Source organism: Nicotiana tomentosiformis, chromosome 12 (genome assembly GCF_000390325.3).
Source record: "Nicotiana tomentosiformis chromosome 12, ASM39032v3, whole genome shotgun sequence".
Classification (NCBI taxonomy): Eukaryota; Viridiplantae; Streptophyta; class Magnoliopsida; order Solanales; family Solanaceae; genus Nicotiana; species Nicotiana tomentosiformis.
The window spans coordinates 81,155,844-81,175,662 of NC_090823.1; the positions used below are offsets into that span (position 1 = coordinate 81,155,844).

Here is a 19,819-nt window from a genome sequence, read left to right on the forward strand (position 1 = left end):
TGATTGGAACTCAATAGTGGCATTTAGCTTGCATTTGGACATAGATTTGATTGAAACTTGAAAAAATAATTTTTGAAATTGTGTTAGAAAATAATTTTTGATAATTAAAATTGTGTTTGAACATGCATTTTATTTGAAAAAGAAGTTGAAGTTTTGTGAGTGGGGGAAAATTTTTTTTAATCTAAAAACGGTCTTAAATCAATTTTTGAGAATTTTAAAAAAAATTATTTTTTTAAAAAACTGATCATATTTTATGAACAAATAATATTTTTGATTTTTTTTTGAAAGAGAGTAGCCAAAATCTATAGCTAAACTAGAGCTTAATACCAAGTGAGAAATAAAAAAACATAATCATCCATAAAATATGAAAATGTCTTTCTGAATTCTGGGTAAGAGAAGGTCTCTCTCTCATCATGAAAAGACTTGCATACAAAAAAGAAAGCTTTTAAAGGACCTGAGCTTTTACTTCTTTGTCTGCCTTTTAATTCCCATAAATAAATATATCATATCACTTCTGTCATTTCCCACAAAAACCTCTTCCTTTTATTTACTTCTCATTCTCCTTTTAAAGTTTAAACTCAGCCAAAAATCAGTAGTAGGAGTAGTAGCTCTTTTTAAGCTGCAGTTTTCTTGAGAGAAGAACAGAGGGGTTATTGAGGGCAACTTTGGATCTTTTTCATTTTCTTTCATTGAATACAAAACCCCATATGTGTTTTGTGATCAAAGCCATTTTCTGATCTGTGCCTTTTGTTTTGTGAACAAAAAAAGTTTTGAGTCTTTTTGCTGAGTTTCATCAGTTAAGAAAAAAATGATATCACTTTCAGACCTTTACCATGTTCTCACTGCTGTAGTTCCACTTTATGTAGCAATGATCTTAGCTTATGGTTCAGTAAAATGGTGGAAAATCTTCACCCCAGATCAATGTTCAGGGATCAATAGATTTGTTGCTCTTTTTGCTGTTCCATTGCTATCTTTTCACTTCATTGCTTCCAACAATCCTTATGCAATGAACTACAGGTTCATTGCTGCTGACACTCTTCAAAAAGTCATAGTCCTTTTTGTTCTAGCCATTTGGTCAAGAATGAGTTCAAGAGGTTCCCTTGAATGGTCAATTACTTTGTTCTCTCTTTCCACTTTACCAAACACTTTAGTTATGGGAATCCCTTTGTTAAAAGGTATGTATGGTGAAGCCTCAGGAAGTTTAATGGTCCAAATTGTGGTGCTTCAATGTATCATTTGGTACACTTTGATGCTTTTCTTGTTTGAATATAGAGGTGCAAGAATGCTTATTGCAGAACAGTTTCCTGATACTGCAGGGGATATTATTTCCTTTAAAGTGGATTCTGATATTATTTCATTAGATGGGAAAGAACCATTAGAAACTCAAGCTGAAGTTGGTGAAGATGGGAAACTTCATGTTACTGTTAGAAAATCAACTAGTTCAAGGTCTGAAATTTTTTCAAGAAAATCACATGGTGGTCTTAATTCTGGTCTTTCATTAACCCCTAGACCATCAAACTTAACCAATGCTGAGATTTATTCATTACAATCTTCAAGAAATCCAACTCCTAGAGGTTCTAGCTTTAACCACACTGATTTCTACTCAATGGTGAATGGTAAAAATGCAAATATGAGTCCTAGGACATCAAATTTTGGGAACTTTGGATTTGATGAGGAGAGTGGAAATGCTGGATTTGGGAGAGGAAATGGGGTTTATGGACAGGGAAATGCAGGGTACCCTGCTCCTACTAATGCCGGAATATTTTCTCCGGCAACCGGACCGGTGACCAAGAAGAAAGCTAATGGTGCAGAAGGTGGAAAAGATCTTCACATGTTTGTTTGGAGTTCAAGTGCTTCACCTGTATCTGAAGGAGGGATTCATGTCTTTAGGGGAGGTGACTATGGCAATGAGCTTGGAGTTGGAGCTCACCCAAAGGGTAAATGCTCATTTTCACTATGAAAATATACCATGTTTCCACCTTTTTTAAATTTGTTTGGTTTATTTTGGATATATGCATAATATTGTGTTTCTTGTTGTTGCTATTTCTATTTTCTGATGCAACTAGATAGATTTGTGTTTGATGAAATATGTTGTTATACATAAGATTTTTCTATTGTTAGCTTGTGATGGGTTGAAGGGTTAGTTTGTTAAGTCCTTTTGCCTTATTGGTTTTTTTTTCTTTTATTAGTTTCTTGTTTCAGGCATAAGTTTGGCGCCTTGCATATCCAATTCCTGAAATTATGGTCATATTTTTGTCTTCTCATGAGACAGACATGCTTGTATTACTTTTGTCATCTCATGTTGCATAGGAAATTGGTTGAGTTTGTATTTTAGCACCCCATTTCCTTGATCATGTCTGGCGATTTTTAGTCAATCAGTAACTATGCCTGAATCCAAACTAGCTAGATTAGTTATATGAATCATTTGTATCCTTGTCCATTTCATTTTAATACTAACTTCAATTATCTAGGTGTTCTTATTGATTGATTGTTTGATGTCCTCGAATTAGATTACGATGAATTTGGGCGAGAAGAGTTCACGTTCGGGAACAAACAGAACCTGAATGGAAATGAAGGGCCGGTGCTATCGAAGATTGGCTCCACAACCGAGCTCCGTCCCAAGATTGCTCAAGAAGAGATCAAGGCTACTGCCCTGCCACCTGCTAGTGTTATGACTAGGCTCATTTTGATTATGGTGTGGCGAAAACTTATTAGGAACCCGAACACTTACTCCAGCATCATTGGCCTCACTTGGTCATTGGTCTCGTTCAAGTATGAGTATACCAAAAATTACCTTAATTTGTACGCCATTTGCTATAGTTAGACTCGTGACTAATCCCAATTGTTGCAGGTGGAATGTTCAAATGCCTGCGATTATAGCAAAATCAATATCGATTCTTTCTGATGCTGGACTTGGAATGGCAATGTTTAGTCTTGGTATGTTTGTGTTATAACAATTACAAATCCTTACATGAACTTCCCTTCATGTTAATGTTTTGAACGGATTTTCTTCTTGTAAACTGCAGGTTTGTTCATGGCATTATCACCTAGAATTATTGCCTGTGGGAATACAGTTGCTGCTTTCTCAATGGGTGTGAGATTTCTCACTGGTCCTGCAGTCATGGCTGCTGCCTCCATTGCTGTTGGTCTACGAGGCGTGCTCTTGCATATTGCTATTGTTCAGGTAAAAGAATCTTTATTGTGAAAACTATATACTGAAATTTGAAAAATAACAGTCTATATTGCCACCACTCATATGACTGATAATTTTGTAAAACTTTCATTTTTTCAGGCAGCTCTACCTCAGGGAATTGTTCCATTTGTCTTTGCCAAGGAATATGGTGTCCATCCTGCTATATTGAGCACAGGGTGAGGCCTCAAAATACTACTCCCTCCGTTTCAATTTATATGTCCGTTCCAAAAAGAATGACACACTTCTACAATTGAAAATAATTTAACTTTAAACTCTTCATTTTATCCTTAATGAAAAACTTAGACCATAAGTTTCAAAAGTATATTTTTCTCTTAAACTCCGTAACTAGTCAAACAACCCATTTAAATTGAAACTAAGGGAGTACCTATTTTATCTTGAATGTAAATCTAGAGATCTTGCCTAAGAACTTTAAAATGTTGTTGAATATTTTGGTTTTTTTAATGCCTATTAAACTTTTTGTGATAATTGCAGGGTTATATTTGGGATGTTGGTAGCTCTTCCTATCACTTTGGTTTACTACATTTTGTTGGGGCTTTGAAGCTGATCAAGCACTAAGCTGCTGAAGTTTTTGTAAAGGAAAAGTTAAAGACCCTTTTGCCATCGGGTTTTTTTTGGCTTTCTAACAGAAAGTGAAAAAGAGGGAGAGACAAGAATGAAAGCAAAGTGGAATTGTGAATGGTTCATTGTTGGGCACAGCCAATAGAGGAATTTTAGTTGAATTCTTTTGTTGTCTCTTTGTCCTCTTTTCCACTTTTGAACTTTGTGCTATTCTAGGCCTACATGTCTTTTGTTCTTTTCCATGAAGAAAGTTGAAGTTCATTTGCTATTTTAGGTGCCATTGTCTCTCTTTTAACTTTTTGAAGGTTTCAAAAAGATACTACTAACCTAAATATTTCTGTGGGAAATGGGATGCTTTTCTTATTTATTTATTTTCATTCGCATGGTTAATGTGCTTATTAAGTGGAAAAAATATATTGGACATTACTTTTTAAGTGTTTAGTCTGCTTGTTTGGTTGCTTTTTGACTTGTCCTTTGTTTTGGAATGGTAGCGAAGAGGGGAAAACTCTTTAGAATTAGTTGTTCACTTTCGACTCTTCCGTCGCTTAACAAATAATAAAAATAAAGTGTATAATTTATCATGATAGTCATACTAATTAATATTTAGTATTTAATGAATTTAAAAAATAATTTAGAATAAATAATTAATACTAAGGGCAAAACATGAAAAGTAAATTATATTTTCTTGATATGTGAAAATTGATAAGTAAAAATAAAAATTTATTTTTAGAATATTTGACAATAAAAAGTAGGGGTGTTCATGGTTATTTTTTTCCTAAAAAGAAATCAAACCAAGTAAGTCGATTTTTCAAATATTGGAGAACCAAAACAATTAAATCGATTTTATATCGATTCAGGTTTTGTCGGTTTTTTGGTTATTTATCTGTTATTTTCTTAAATATGAACATACATTACGAAACACATATTCCCTGCTACATTTTCAACGTAACATACCCAAACCAATTGCCCTTTGAAAATTTATCATTACCAAGATGTATTGATGATGATTGAATCAAATAGTGATGAATAATTTAATTACTCAATTAAAATTGATTATTTTAAACAAATAATAAATTCTTGTACTTAGCAAAAAAAAAACTACTATTCAAACTAGAATGTAAAAGCAAAAAATTAGATTATTATAATAACAAAGAACTAGACTAAAAATAAAAATAGCTAATTGTACCATAAAATTTTAAAAACTTTATATAAAAATATACATATATATAGGCATAAATAATAATTTAAATAGCTACTTCTATAATCGGTTTAGTTTGGTTATTTTTTTATTTAAAGCAAAATCAAATCAAATTTGATCGGTTTTTTAAATTCAAAAACAAAACAAAACCTAAAAAGTATCGGTTTTTTTGGTCGATTTTTCGGATTTTTATGAACATCCCTAATTAAAAGTGAACAGAGGGAGTAAATAAAATAAAAAATGAACGCATCACCAAAATCTTGAATAAACTATGAAAACTTCGATTCTGTAGTATTTTCCAAAGCAGTTATCATTTCTTTAAAAAAGAAAAAAGCAAAAGAAACTTTCAAATTTCTCTTTAGCTTACCAACTTGCAAGTACAGCTAACATTTATTGAGTTTTTCACTGTAAAGCATTATATTTTACTTTTTATAATGGCAAGGCATGTCCTGTGAACATAGCAAAAGAATAAGGAGACTGAAACTAAGTGAGAAAATAATTCTGAAAATGGAGGACCTTTTGATATAAAATATTTTATTATTCGGGACTATTTACATTAGTCAGATACATATACAGTGAATCGTAAAAAAAAAAAAAAAAAAAAGTGGTTGAACCTGCATGGTCACTATCATAATTGTTTGTCACTTTTTCTCCACTCCCAATTTTCTGTGAATCTAGAGTTTCAGGATTTTCACAGAAAAAATTAATTTTGGAGGCTCTGAGTTCTGAATTATATTTACATAACTTGAAGAAGCAGAGATAAAATCCTATGTGCATTTAATTCTGTTTTTTGGTTTATCTCTGCCTCTTATTTTCCATAGACATTAAATAGTCCTATGTTTCCAAACAAGTGAACAACCTCTGTTTTCTTGACGGTACAAGTAAATGCTTGCACTAAATTACAACAACCGTGTCCCAACAACTAGCAACTAGGGCCACAAGTAATTGTAACAGCACAACCTATTACTTCTAGTAATGATGTTCACTTTAAAATTAGGATTTTATAACGGTCAAATGAGCAAGAGTCGGGGACTAATCCCGAAATTGTTAAGATGTTCGAAGAACTGATCAAACAAATAGAATCAGGAAAAAGGAGGATTGAGACGAACGATAAAAAAATAGAAACATATAACTCCAGGGTTGATCAGATCCCGGGGGCACCACCGATATTGAAGGGCTTAGATTCCAAAAGGTTCGTACAAAAGCCTTTCCCCCAGGCGCGGCTCCTAAATCGATCCCAAAGAAGTTCCACATGCCCGAGATTCCTAAATATAGCAGAACTACCGACCCCAACGAACATGTCACCTCTTACACATGTGCCATTAAAGGGAAGGATCTAGAGGACGATGAAATCGAATCCGTATTATTGAAGAAATTCGGTGAAACCCTGTCAAAGGGAGCAATGATATGGTATCATAATTTACCATCTAATTCTATCGATGCTTTTGCTATGCTTGTAGATTCTTTCATAAAAGCACACGCTGGGGCCATAAAGGTCGAGACTAGGAAGTCAGACCTGTTCAAGGTAAGACAAAAGAATAACGATATGTTAAGGGAATTCGCATCTCGTTTCCAAATGGAACGAATGGATCTACCACCAGTCACAGACGATTGGGTTGTTCAGGCTTTCACTCAAGATTTCAACGAACGAAGTTCGATGGCTTCACGGCGGTTGAAGCATAACCTGATCGAATACCCAGCTATTACTTGGGCTGACGTGCATAATCGGTATCAATCGAAAATTAGAGTCAAAGACGATCAGTTGGTTTCTGGACCCGCTGTTAGAAGGGACATCAATCGAGAACAAGGGCCGATTAGGGACCGATACCGACCATATAGTGGAGACTACATGGTTAATGAATCGAGACGTAACCCTAGACAAGGCAATAAAAGAAGTGATCGAGCTCAAGGGTCTCGGGGGTTGAAGAACAGGAATGAGTTCGATAGGCCTACCGCCCTACCAGAACTAAGGAAGCACCACAGTTATCGGAGTATAACTTCAGCATCGATGTGTCCGCCATCATGTCGGCTATCGGACGCATCAAAGACACTAAATGGCCTCGACCCATGCAGACTAATCCTGCCCAGAGGAACCCCAATCAAATGCACGAATATCATGGCATCCACTGCCACAGAACGGAAGATTGCATGCAGCTAAGAGAGGAGGTAGCCTGGTTATTCAATAAAGGGCACCTTCGAAAATTTTTAAGTGACAGGGCCAAAAACCATTTTAAAAACAGGGATTTCGGTAGGAAAAATGAACAGGAAGAACCACATCACATCATCCACATGATCATAGGTGACGTCGATACCCCTCAAGGGCCGATGCTTAAATGCATTAAGACATCAATTATGAAAGAGAAGCGACCTCGAACTCATGACTACGCACCCATAGGAACCCTGTTCTTTAATGATGAAGATGCAGAAGGAGTCACGCGACCTCATAATAATGCAATGGTAATATCCGTACTTATGAATAAAACTAAAGTTAAGCATGTGTTAATTGATCCAGGTAGCTCGACCAACATTATTAGATTGAAGGTCGTAGAACTACTCGGTATGTAGGACCAGGTCGTACCCACAACCCCGGTTCTAAACGGATTCAATATAGCATGTCAAACTACCAAAAGCGAGATAATTCGGCAGATAAACGTGGTCGAGACCATCTAAGAAATGAAGTTCCACGTAATCTAAGGCGATATAAGGAACAATACCATTTTTGGAAGGCCATGGATCCATAATATGAGAGATGTACCTTCAACCCTCCACTAGATTCTTAAATTCCCATATCAAAGGGAGTCAAAATAGTGTACGGAGAACAACCGCCCGCAAGAGAAATGTTTGTCGTCGAAGAAGCAATTCCGATATCCTCACCTTCATCAACAAAGGGGTCGGAATCAAAGGGGGAACGTGATGCCAAATAGCAATCACAGATGTCAGCTTCGACCCAACTAGAAAATCAGAAGATTGACGAAGATGATGAGCAAGGGATCCCTCGATCCTTCGTTATTCCAGATGATTCCGACTCTACCCAATCAACGGTTGAAGAACTAGAGCAAGTCATACTAATCGAATATCAGCCCGAACGAAAGGTATACCTCGGAACGGGATTAACCCCCAAACCCAGGAAAAAGCTTATTCAATTTCTTATTGATAACATAGATTGTTTTGCTTGGTCCCATTTAGACATAACAGGGATCCTACCGGATATAACGACGAATCGCCTAAGCCTGGACCCAAGGTTCAAACCGGTGAACCAAAAGAGAAGACCCCAGTCCAAGGTAAAGCATACATTTATAAAGGATGAGGTAACTAAACTTCTCAAAATTGGGTCCATTCGCGAGGTGAAATATCTCGAATGGCTAGCCAATGTAGTTGTAGTCCCTAAAAAAGGGAACAAACTTAGAATGTGTGTAGATTATAAGTATTTAAACAAGGCATACCCCAAAGATTATTTTCCACTGCCTAACATCGATCGTTTGATCGATGCCACGACAAGCCACGAGATCCTTACTTTTCTCGATGCCTATTCCGGGTATAATCAAATCCAAATGAACCCGGCGGACCGAGAAAAAACTTTATTTATCACCAAGTATGGAACATATTGTTATAATGTAATGCCCTTCGGGCTAAAAAATACAGGAGCTACTTACCAACGCCTAGTAAATAAAATGTTCGAGGAACAAATAGGTAAATCGATGGAAGTTTATATTGATGACATGTAAGTTAAGTCCCTGTGCGTAGAGGACCATTTGGTTCATTTATAGGAAACGTTCGAGATTTTAAGGAAATACAACATGAAGCTCAACCCCGAAAAATGTGCTTTCGGGGTCAGTTCGGGCAAGTTCCTTGGCTTTATGATATCGATTCGGGGAATCGAGATCGACCCCGATAAAATCAAGGCCATCGAAGATATCACCGCCGATAGTGTAAAAGCCATGCAAAAGCTAAGAAGATGGATAACTGCCTTAGGACGATTCATTTCGAGGTCGTCGGATCGAAGCCACCAATTTTTCTCTCTACTAAAAAAGAAGAACGATTTTGCCTGGACCCCGGAATGCCAACAAGCGTTAGAGGAATTGAAGAGATATCTATCGAGCCCACCATTGCTTCACACTCCAAAGGCAGACGAGAAACTTTGCTTGTACTTAGCAGTATCGGAAATCGCGATAAGTGGTGTCTAGTTCGAAAGGAGCTAGGTACGTAATTTTTCGTTTATTATATAAGTCGAACCTTAGGAGAAGCACAAACTAGATATCTACACTTAGAGAAATTGGCACTTGCTCTAATAAGCGCCTCTAGAAAGTTAAGACCATACTTTCAATGTTACCCCATATGCGTATTAACCACTTACCCACTTTGTAATATCTTGTACAAGCCCGAACTATCGGGCAGATTGGCCAAATGGGCTGTCAAACTCAGTGGGTACGATATCGAATATCAACCCCGGATGGCCATCAAGTCTCACATTTTAGCGAACTTCGGGGCCTATTTTACGCTAATCCTCGTACTCAAAGTTGAAAAGGAACTCTTGTTAAAATCGGGTAAACCATCGTGAGTATGGACCCTCTTCACAGATGGTGCTTTGAATGTGAAGGGGTCCGGGCTAGGCATTATTTTGAAACCGCTCACGGGTAGCACTATTAGGCAATCTATCAAAACTTCTAGGTTAAATAACAATGTGGCCAAGTACGAGGCCATGATTGCAGGTCTCGATCTGGCTAAAAGCTTGGGGGCAGAAGTCATTGAAGCCAAGTGTGACTCTTTATTGGTGGTGAATCAAGTAAACAAAACCTTCGAAGTTCGAGAGGATAGAATGCAAAGGTATTTAGACAAACTGCAGGTATCTTTGCATCGTTTCAAGGAATGGACTTTATAGCATGTACCTCGAGAACAAAATAGTGAGGCCGATGCACTTGCAAATTTGGGATCATCGGTTGAGGAAGATGAGATCAGCTCGGGGACTGTCGTCCAATTCTTGAGATCCGTAATTGAGGAAGGTCACGCTGAGGTAAACTCCACAAGTCTAACCTGGGATTGGAGAATCAAATATATAGAATACTTCAAGGACAAGAAACTTCCATCGGACCCAAATGAGTCAAGAGCTCTACGCACAAAAGCTGCACAGTTCACCTTATCCAATGATGGGACGTTGTTTAGAAGGATGTTTGATGGTCCACTGGCAATATATTTGGGACCGGGAGATAGCAACTACATCCTACATGAGATTCACGAGGGCACTTGTGGAAATCATTCTGGTGCCGATTCATTAGTCCAAAAAATAATCAGAGCAGGATATTATTGGATCGATATGGACAAAGATGCAAAGAGGGTTCATTCGAAAATACGATAAATGTCAAAGACATTCACCCATGATTCATCAGCCCGGGGAACTTCTCCACTCGGTCTTATCTCCTTGGCCTTTTATGAAATGGGAAATGGACATCGTCGGCCCTCTCCCATCGGCCCCAGGTAAGGCTCAGTTTATTTTGTTTATGACTGATTATTTCTCTAAATGGGTTAAAGCACAGGCTTTCGAGAAAGTCAGAGAAAATGAGGTAATAGACTTTATTTGGGACCACATCATATGTCGGTTCGGGATGCCATCCGAAATTGTATGTGACAATGGAAAGCAATTCATCGGAAGCAAAGTAACCAAATTTCTCGAAGACCACAAAATCAAAAGGATCCTATCAACACCTTATCATCCCAACGGAAACGGACAGGCTGAATCGACCAACAGAACCATCATCCAAAATATTAAGAAAAGATTAACTGACGCTAAAGAAAGATGGAGATAAATACTACCCGAAGTCGTATGGGCTTACTGCACAACATCAAAATCGAGCACCGGGGCGACACCATTCTCGTGGGTTTATGGCACCGAAGCTCTTATCCCGGTTGAGGTCGGGGAACCTAGCATCATTTTTCGATATGCAACAAATGAATCGAATAAAGAGATGATGAACACGAGCCTAAAATTATTGGACGAAAAATGAGAAACAGCTCTCGTCCGATTAGCTGCCCAAAAAATAGTGGATCGAAAGGTATTATAATCGAAGAACCAATCTTCGATATTTTAAAATCGGGCTTAGTGCTAAGGAAAGTAACCCTCAACACCCGAAATTCAAGTGAAGGAAAATTGGGTCTGAACTGGGAAGGACCGTATCAGGTCCTCGAAATCGCCGGTAAAGGAACCTATAAGCTCGGTATAATAAACGACAAGCAACTACCAAAAAATTGGAATGTGTCGAACCTAAAACGATACTACTGTTAAGGTACAACCTCCAACGTCTATTTATATTTCGAAATTAACCCTTGCAGGTGTTCGATCAAAAACAGGAATGGATTATTCGGCTCGAAGCCTTCAGGCCTGAAAGCACGCATTGCACTCTTTTTTCCTTTGACCGGTTTTTGTCCCAAATGGGTTTTTTCGGCAAGGTTTTTAATGAGGCAACCATTGATCATGCTAACTTAGCATGATTCAACAACATCCGAGGGCTCTCTACAATCAACCTTGAATACTGGGGGGCATTGCCCTCAAATACATCAAGTTTGATTATCAAGTTCGAAACAAGAAAGTTACTTCATGACAACAGGGTTTTGATAGGAAAAATTGTAAGAGCCAAATGGTCAAAACGGACCATGATCATGTAGTTTGCTCGATCCCTGGTACAGAACATAGACACATGTATAATGACATAAACAGAATGTTTTACCCATATCTCATATCTCAGAATCCATCCTCTATTTCGTGATCTATTATGCAAATAGGCTTAAGCACCGACCATTACCCCATAAATCGGGGACTGCCAACCAAAACATCAACGAGATCAAGTCCCACTAAGCCTACGGGCTACTTCACTTCGAGTTCGAGCACTCACTCACTTGACTACAAAACCTACGGGTTACTCTTATTTCGAGTTTAAGCAATCACTCACTCGACTACTAAGCCTACAGACTACTCTTATTTCAAGTTCGAGCAATCACTCACTCAACCACTAAGCCTACGGGCTACTATTATTTCGAGTTCGAGCAATCACTCACTAGACCACTAAGCCTACAGACTACTCTTATTTTGAGTTCGAGCAATCACTCACTCGACTACTAAGCCTACAGACTACTCTTATTTTGAGTTCGAGCAATCACTCACTAAACCACTAAGCTTAAGGGCTACTCTTATTTCGAGTTCGAGCAATCACTCACTCAACTAATAAGCCTACGGGCCACTATTTCGAGTTCCAGCAATCACTCACTCAACCACTAAGCCTACGGGATACTCTTATTTCGAGTTTGAGTAATCACTCACTCGACTACTAAGCCTACGGGATACTCTTATTTCGAGTTCGAGCAATCACTCACTCGACCACTAAGCCTACGGGCTACTCTTATTTAGAGTTCGAGCAATCACTCACTCGACCACTATGCCTACATATTACTCTTATTACGAGTTCGAGCAATCATGCACTCAACCACTAAGCCTACGAGCTACTCTTATTCGAGTTCGAGCAATCAATCAATCACTCGACTACTAAGCCTACGGGCTACTCTTATTTCGAGTTCGAGCAATCACTCACTCGACCACTAAGCCTAAGGGCTACGTCATTTCGAGTTCGAGCAATCACTCACTCGACTACTGAGCCTAAGGGCTAATCTTATTTCGAGTTCGAGCAATCACTTACTCGACTATTAAAGGCCTACGGGCTACGATTACTTCTAGTTCGAGCAATCACTCACTCGGTTATAAAGACTATAAGATACGGCTTCGTTCAAATTGCCTAAAGCCTCAAACTTATGAAAACTTTCATAAGGCATGAATGAAAGAGAGTTTTCATAAGGCTTGACTGAAACAAAGTTTTCACAAGGCAGAGTATGAAACAAAGACAAATCGGGAAAGGAAAAGATCTTCATATATAAAAGTATTTACAAGGTCCGATCAGGACCATACACAAAAAAAAAAAGATCAAAAACAAAAAACCCTGAGGTTCCTGATTATCTCCGGGAGCAGCCTCTTCACCATCAAGCTCCTCCCCGCTCTCAGACCCGCTCTTACTATCATCATCATCATCATCGAAAGCCAGGGCTCCAGCTTCGGCTTCAAGTTCTTTAGCCTCTTTTATCTCTTCGGTGAGATCGAAACCTCAAGCATGGATTTCCTCGGGGGTCTCCCTCCGAGATTAGCATTTGGTGATTTTAGCAACCCAGTATGCTCGAGTTTGAGAGGTATCGATTTCCTTTCTTGCCTGTACCTGAGCGGCCTCGGCATCGGCCTGATAGACAGCCACGAATGCATCCGCCTCGGCCTATACCTTTTCTGCTTCAACTCTGGCCTTAGCAAGTTCTGAAGCCAACAGGGTCTCGAGCTCCTCTATTTTCCTTGCTTGAACCGAGCTCCTATCCTTTATACCTTGAAGTTGACTTTCGGCCGATAATAATTGGGCCCGAACAGTTTCTTTTTCAGCAGCAAGGCGGTCCATGCCATCTTTCCATCCCATGGTCTCCGCCCTTATTATATCAACCTCCTCAAGAAGCTGCCCGATCATCTCGAGCTTCTGTTGCAGCTGTGAGATCGAAATATTAGCCTCCGATCCTGAGAAAAGCCCATGAGTTTTTAAGATTAACATTACCTACTCAATCAAGTCGGTTTGGTCTTGGTGAGCCTTGGCCAACTCGGCTCGGAGCTCTCTGATTTCCTCTTCCATTTGCCCGCAGAGTAGTTTTAGGGCGTGTCTCTCTTCAGTGACCCTTCGGAGGTCGGCCTCGTACCAACTCATCTCACCTCGAGATCGAGAACATGCTTCTCGATGAACCACTGAGGCCTATGAAGGAAGAAGAAAATGAGTCAGAAAAGAAAAACAAACATAAAGGTGGTACCAATGAAGGGAATTAGAACATACCCGATTCATAGCTTGTTGCACTTCGTAGAAAAAGCCCGACACATCACTGGGGCTAGCAACATCCTCGATACTAGTAAACAAATCACGGAAGGGATCCTATCCTTCGTGTGATCAGCCTACCCCGAGGGTCCCCAAAGCTTGGGCTTCCCAAATCGCCCATTTGGAAAAAGCGAGGAGAGTAGGCGAGTGGCTTGGGGCGTTCTCTTCGGTTCAGAGATGTTCAGGACCGGCCCCTTCAGATATATCCACCTTTTGTTGACTTCGGTGAGAGGCATCCTCGATCTCCAGCAATTCGGGGACTTTTCTATCCCCTCAGTTCGGGGCAGAGGCTCATAAACCACTATCGACAGAACTGCCTTTGGGGTGTCGACGGTTTTCTTATACTGTCTAATGAGATGGTCGAGGGTAAAAGGCATCCCCTCGATCTTGTTCACGAAGAAGCGGATCAGAATAACAATCCACCAAAATGAAGGATGGATTTGGCCTAGGGTTATTTGGTATTGGCGGAAAAAATCGATAACGACGGGGTCGAGGGGGCCCAACATAAAAGGGTAAGTATACACACTTAAAAACCCTTTCATAAAAGTAGTGATATCTTCTTCAGGAGCCGGGATTATCACTTCTATTTTCTCCCAGTTACAATTCTTCCTCAGTTGCTCGAGGTGTCCCTTAGTTATCGAGCACATATATCTAGATACTGGTTTACATCGACCAGGAACCGACGAGGCTTTATCAACCCTAAAATCGGATGTAAGAACACACGCCCTAGGAACACACTCCTCAAGCCGTGGCTCCACCGGCGTTTTATCGACGGCAGGCTGTAAAAAAGAAGCTTTTTCTTTTTGAGGGACGGTTTTAGATATTTTCGTCATTTTTTATTTTAGAGATCAAAAACAGAAGGAAATGACAAAGGTGTGGTGTTTTAAAAAGAGATTTTGCACTGAAAATCACAGAAGAAATATTTTGCAGTAATAATCACAGACTTACAGGTGAACTCAGAAGATACGAGAAAGAACTTAGAAAAATTTGGAGGTTGGAAGCGCAAAAGTGATGAATGTTAAAAAAAGGGGGCTATTTATACGTTGAGCAACGACGACTCAACATCAGCAGTGGCCGACCACCGTCTGACATGCATTTAATGCCTTGGTAAACTGAACCGACAGTACAACTATCACGTACGTCATGGTCGGACTCGATAAAAATGTCGGTGTATATCTAATCGAGCCGTTGGAAAATCATATCGTTTCTCGCCACATCCTTCCCAAGAAACAAGGGTACTATCTGTATACTGTCAAAACCGTTTTCGACATTCATATGATTGGTGAAGATGGACGGATTAACGTCTTCATAATATCGAGGTGAGATTTGAAGAAGGCACGAACGAGCTTCGAGTTTCGGGGTCAGATTAAATACCGAGCTCGACGCCATTATTGAGCTCGAGTTCAAATCGAACTATGATGAGAAGCAACGGAACCGAGCTTAAGGGCCAGATGCCAATCAATATCGAGCCCAAGTCAATACCGGACCCCGAGTTAATACCGAGCTCGAGCCCGCATCGAGCTCTTAGCCTGGAAACCGACCGATACCAAGTTCGATCAAGATCGAGGCAAGCGACAAGAGCCGTTACAGCCGAACTAAGAAAAGGAATCCCCACGAAAATTAGGAAAATACTCATTTATCATAGGTTCTCCACTATGTATTTTTTATTATATCTAAAAGTAGGATCCCTCCACTATAAGAGGGATGACTATTATTTCTGTAGACCAAGTCATTAGTACACGGCAACTCAAATACTGTTGATACATTCCCATATTGAGAGGTTATCCTTTTTGAGCCTTATACATTGATTCATTTTGCTTATTCATAAATCCTTCCCTTTTTAGCTTCGTTTGTATTTCATTGTTCACGGTCAGTATTCAACATTTCTACTTTCTCTTACGATTTGTGTCAAGTTATACCACATACCCTTAGAACTACGTACAAATTTAACTCTATCCGTTTTTCGGATAAACAATATCCTTATTTTGAATTTGGTCCCAAATATGGCCTTCAGAATTGTCCCTCAATTATGAGAAATAGAACAAATTTTCCCTCAGTTTGAATTTAGTCTCAAATGTGTTCTTATAATGAGTGGACTAGCTCATATTTGCCCCTCAAAATTAACAATATTTATTTTCGATCAACCCTTTTATTTTAGGGTTAAAAATTTATTTGACTTCTATTTATAAAACAACAAGAGGAATAAAATAAAAGAAAAAAAACATGTATAAAAAATCTTTAGAAATACACATTAAAAGCAGGATTAGAGTAAAATATTTTATTTTGTTCAAAGGATAACTAATAATCTTTCTCTCGTTTAGTTTCTGTCTTTGTGAAGATCAATATTCTCTTGTCTATGCAATTGCAATTATATGCATAATTTAGCTCAAACGAAATAAAACTAATATTTTATAGATTTTGTTCATTGTGGCATAGCTGCAGACTTGTTGTTAAGTATACATAATAATTCTCTGCAATTTTTCGATTTACTTTTAATTATTTCTTATTGATTTACGAATTTTAGTTTGTATTTAGATTCTTGAAGATTATTTATTTATATCATAAAAATGATTAGTTTTCTAGAATTGTTGTTATGTTTAATTATTGTTAAATTTCAGGAGAGAAAATAATTTTAAATAGGAAAAAGATAAGAATCTGATGAGCAATTAGATGTTTTCGGCGCTTTTAACTATTTTGGATCTGTGTAATTTTTATGGTAATAGCTTTTACAAAGATATATTGGTTTTAATATAATTGTCTTGCAATATGGTGCTCTATTTTAATATTAAAATATATTTTAAATGGGTAAAAATAAGAAGTTGAAAGTCGATTAATTTCTCAGGGACAAATGTGAGCCAGTCCACTGATGATAAGGGCATATTCAGACCAAATTAAGTTAAACAAAAGACAAAATTGCTCTATTTTCGATAGTTAGAAAAACAAATCTGAACTAATCCACTAATGATAAAGACTATATTTGGGACCAAATTAAAAACAAGAGCAAATTTGCTCTATTTTCCCTATTGAAGGGTCTTTTTGGCCCTTTCCCTTCAAAGATGTTTGTCTCAATTATTATTATTACTCATGTTGTTTATTTCGACCAAAGAAATGTATATATATAATTTTAGAAATTAATTATATTTTGCAATATTGCAAAATATATGAAAATTAATTAATACAAAAGAAAAGGAAGTTACTAACATGTGCTGGAATTAAATTGGTCGTTTCTTAGGGCTCATTTGGCAATAAAAAAAAAAATCATTTTTAACTTTTTTTTTTTCGGAATCAGTATTTGACCATAAAATTCAAAATCCAACTTAAAGTTGAATTATAATTTTTTTAAAAATTTTAAAAACTCTAAAAAGCTATTTTTCACTCCAAATCACTCATAAAAATTCAGAAACAACTTCAAATTGTATTTATGTCCAAACACAACTCCAGTCTCCAAATATTTTTTTTATTTTTTTATTTTTAACTTTTCCCCGAAATTTCACAATTCTTATATATAAACGTCCACTTAGTCGTATGACTACTGCGTTATTATTTAGGTTGGGCTTTACTCGATTTGGTTAAAGGTGATTTTGGAGATACTTTTCCTATGAAAATTGATACAGTAAAATTTAAACTTACACTTATTAAACAAGAGACTTTCACCAATAGTAATATACCATACATGCATTTTTTTTGTTCGTCTTACTTGATTATGAATTTATTGTATCGCAAATCACAATGTGAGGTAATGTTATTATATTTTTGTTTGCCCCTAGTCTGCGAGGCTAGGTCGAGGTAGAGAACCCACCATGGTAGGTTTTTAACTCTCATTATTAGAGAGGATTCTATTTTCAAACCTCGGTTCCTAAATAGGGTCATGGTTAGGTTTGAGTCGATTTTTCTCTAAAAACAAATCAAACCAAGTAAGTTAATTTTTTAAGTATTGGAACCAAACCAAATCAATTAAGCCGTTTTTTTATCGATTCGATTTTTGTCGATTTTTCGGTTTTTAAAAAAAAATATGAGACATACACTACCAAACGCATATTTCGGCGACTACATTTTCAATGTATCGCTATTAAACCAATTGTTCTTTGAGAAATCTATCATTTATCAAGATATATTGATGATAATTGACTCAAATAGTGATGAATAATTTAAGTACTCAATTAAAATTGATTATTTTTAACATAAAATAAATTCTTGCACTTAGCAAAAGAAAACTACCAATCAAACTAGAAAGCAAAGAATTAGATTATTATAATAGCAAAGAACTAGACTAAAAATATAAATGACTAATATGTCCCATAAAATTTTAAAAACTTTATATAAAAATATACATTTATATATGTGTAATAATAAATTTAAATAGTTACTTTTATAATCAGTTTGGTTCGTTTTTTCGGTTATTTTTTGATTAAAACTAAAACCAAATCAAACCAAATTTGATCGGTTTTTAAAATTTAAAACCAAAACCAAACAACGTATCGGGGTTTTTGGTCGGTTTGGTTCGCTTTGATTCGATTTTTATGAACACCCCTATTCCTAAATCATTGATTAAAGGTGGAAAAACATTTACCATTTTATCGTAATGTTTTATGGTATAATAGGTTATTATTATAATATAAATGTAGATAAAGAACCGCCCATGCCATTATTTCAGTTAATCAAAAGGTACCCCACGTTTTTAGGTAAATCATTCAGCATTCCGGGCATAACTAAAAAAGCAACACTAATTAATTGAAAGTGACATCATATAAAACAATTACATGTCCAAAAAAGCTGTAAATGCTAATGATAATTATTTAAAGGGAAGAAAAAGGCATTTCAGTACTATTTATTCGTTAATTCGAAGTGGCTGCAAATAGCTGCTAAATAAAAATTGTGATATTTATTTTTGCATAATTTTATTGGATTTTAAGTACTGCTTGAAAGTGATATTTTCGACCTTTATCATGTTTAGTGAATGATATGATTATTCCAGCTTGATTAGTATTAAGATAGTAGTACTTGCAATAAACTATTCATACCACATGCGCCACTATACCTTGTTCAACTTTTTGAAGCTTTTTATTGATTTTCTATCACGTAATAAACTTTAATTAACTCGTAACGCTTTTGTCTGAGACATAATTATCTTTAAATGTTAAATGTTTGTCTGCCACTAATGCCAGTCTTACAACGATTAATGCTTTTCTTTGAAAACTACGAATTTAACTAATTAACGCAATCCACATTAGCTTACATAAGAGGGAAATAATATGATGTAATAACGTCGAATTAAACAATATGAGTTATATATAGTACGCATTACGCAACGGTTTCTAGCTCCTAATAACAATGGCATGCTTTGCAATAATATACCATACAATAGTCTGAAGTATATACTTGCTCCACCTTGATTTTTGTGACCCTATTTTTCATAACCTATTTAGTTAGTGTATTACAAATGAAAACCATTATTTTCTCTTTTGGCAACATTCTTGGCTAATTTCCTTTTGTTTAGTGCTTATAGCTGCAGACTTGCATTAAACCTTCACAAAAATCTTGGTCCAAATCTCTTTCGTTTAAAACTTACATTTTGTATCTGTAAGATCAAATTTCTTTTTATATATATATATATATATATATATATATATATATATATATATATACATACTAGATATTGAATTTTCTTGATTCTTCACGTTTTACTTCTTTTATTTTTTTGAATTTGCTTAATAAAATCTTGCCTCCACCATTGGTCATAAATTAGATCCAACTTTGTCCATGACCATAAACGTTATAATCTAACTAGTGTAGTATCATTTTTTGTCTCAAAGGCGGAAATGATCTTCATTACTTGAATAGAAAAAATTAATAAATCCTATGAAGATGTTTCAAGTTTTTTATTTATTGTTTTCTTGTGTTTTATTTACTGAT

General features: G+C 36.7%; 1 protein-coding gene across 1 annotated transcript; it reads left to right on the forward strand.

Annotated features, from left to right (window-relative positions):
• The first annotated feature begins 437 nt into the window (after window positions 1–437).
• On the forward strand, window positions 438–4,040 carry LOC104097545 (probable auxin efflux carrier component 1b). The gene is made up of 6 exons (XM_009604127.4): window positions 438–1,937; window positions 2,511–2,772; window positions 2,852–2,937; window positions 3,027–3,184; window positions 3,293–3,369; window positions 3,686–4,040. The coding sequence occupies exons 1-6, from the start codon at window positions 809–811 to the stop codon at window positions 3,750–3,752; spliced, it is 1,779 nt and encodes a 592-aa protein (XP_009602422.1). The 5' UTR covers window positions 438–808; the 3' UTR covers window positions 3,753–4,040.
• Window positions 4,041–19,819: the final 15,779 nt, after the last annotated feature.

Coding starts and splice junctions, on each gene's coding strand:
- LOC104097545 (XM_009604127.4), top strand. CDS start 809: ATGATATCACTTTCAGACCTTTACCATGTTCTCACTGCTGTAGTTCCA. Junction 1,938..2,510: donor AGTTGGAGCTCACCCAAAGG/GTAAATGCTCAT, acceptor TCCTCGAATTAG/ATTACGATGAATTTGGGCGA. Junction 2,773..2,851: donor TGGTCATTGGTCTCGTTCAA/GTATGAGTATAC, acceptor CAATTGTTGCAG/GTGGAATGTTCAAATGCCTG.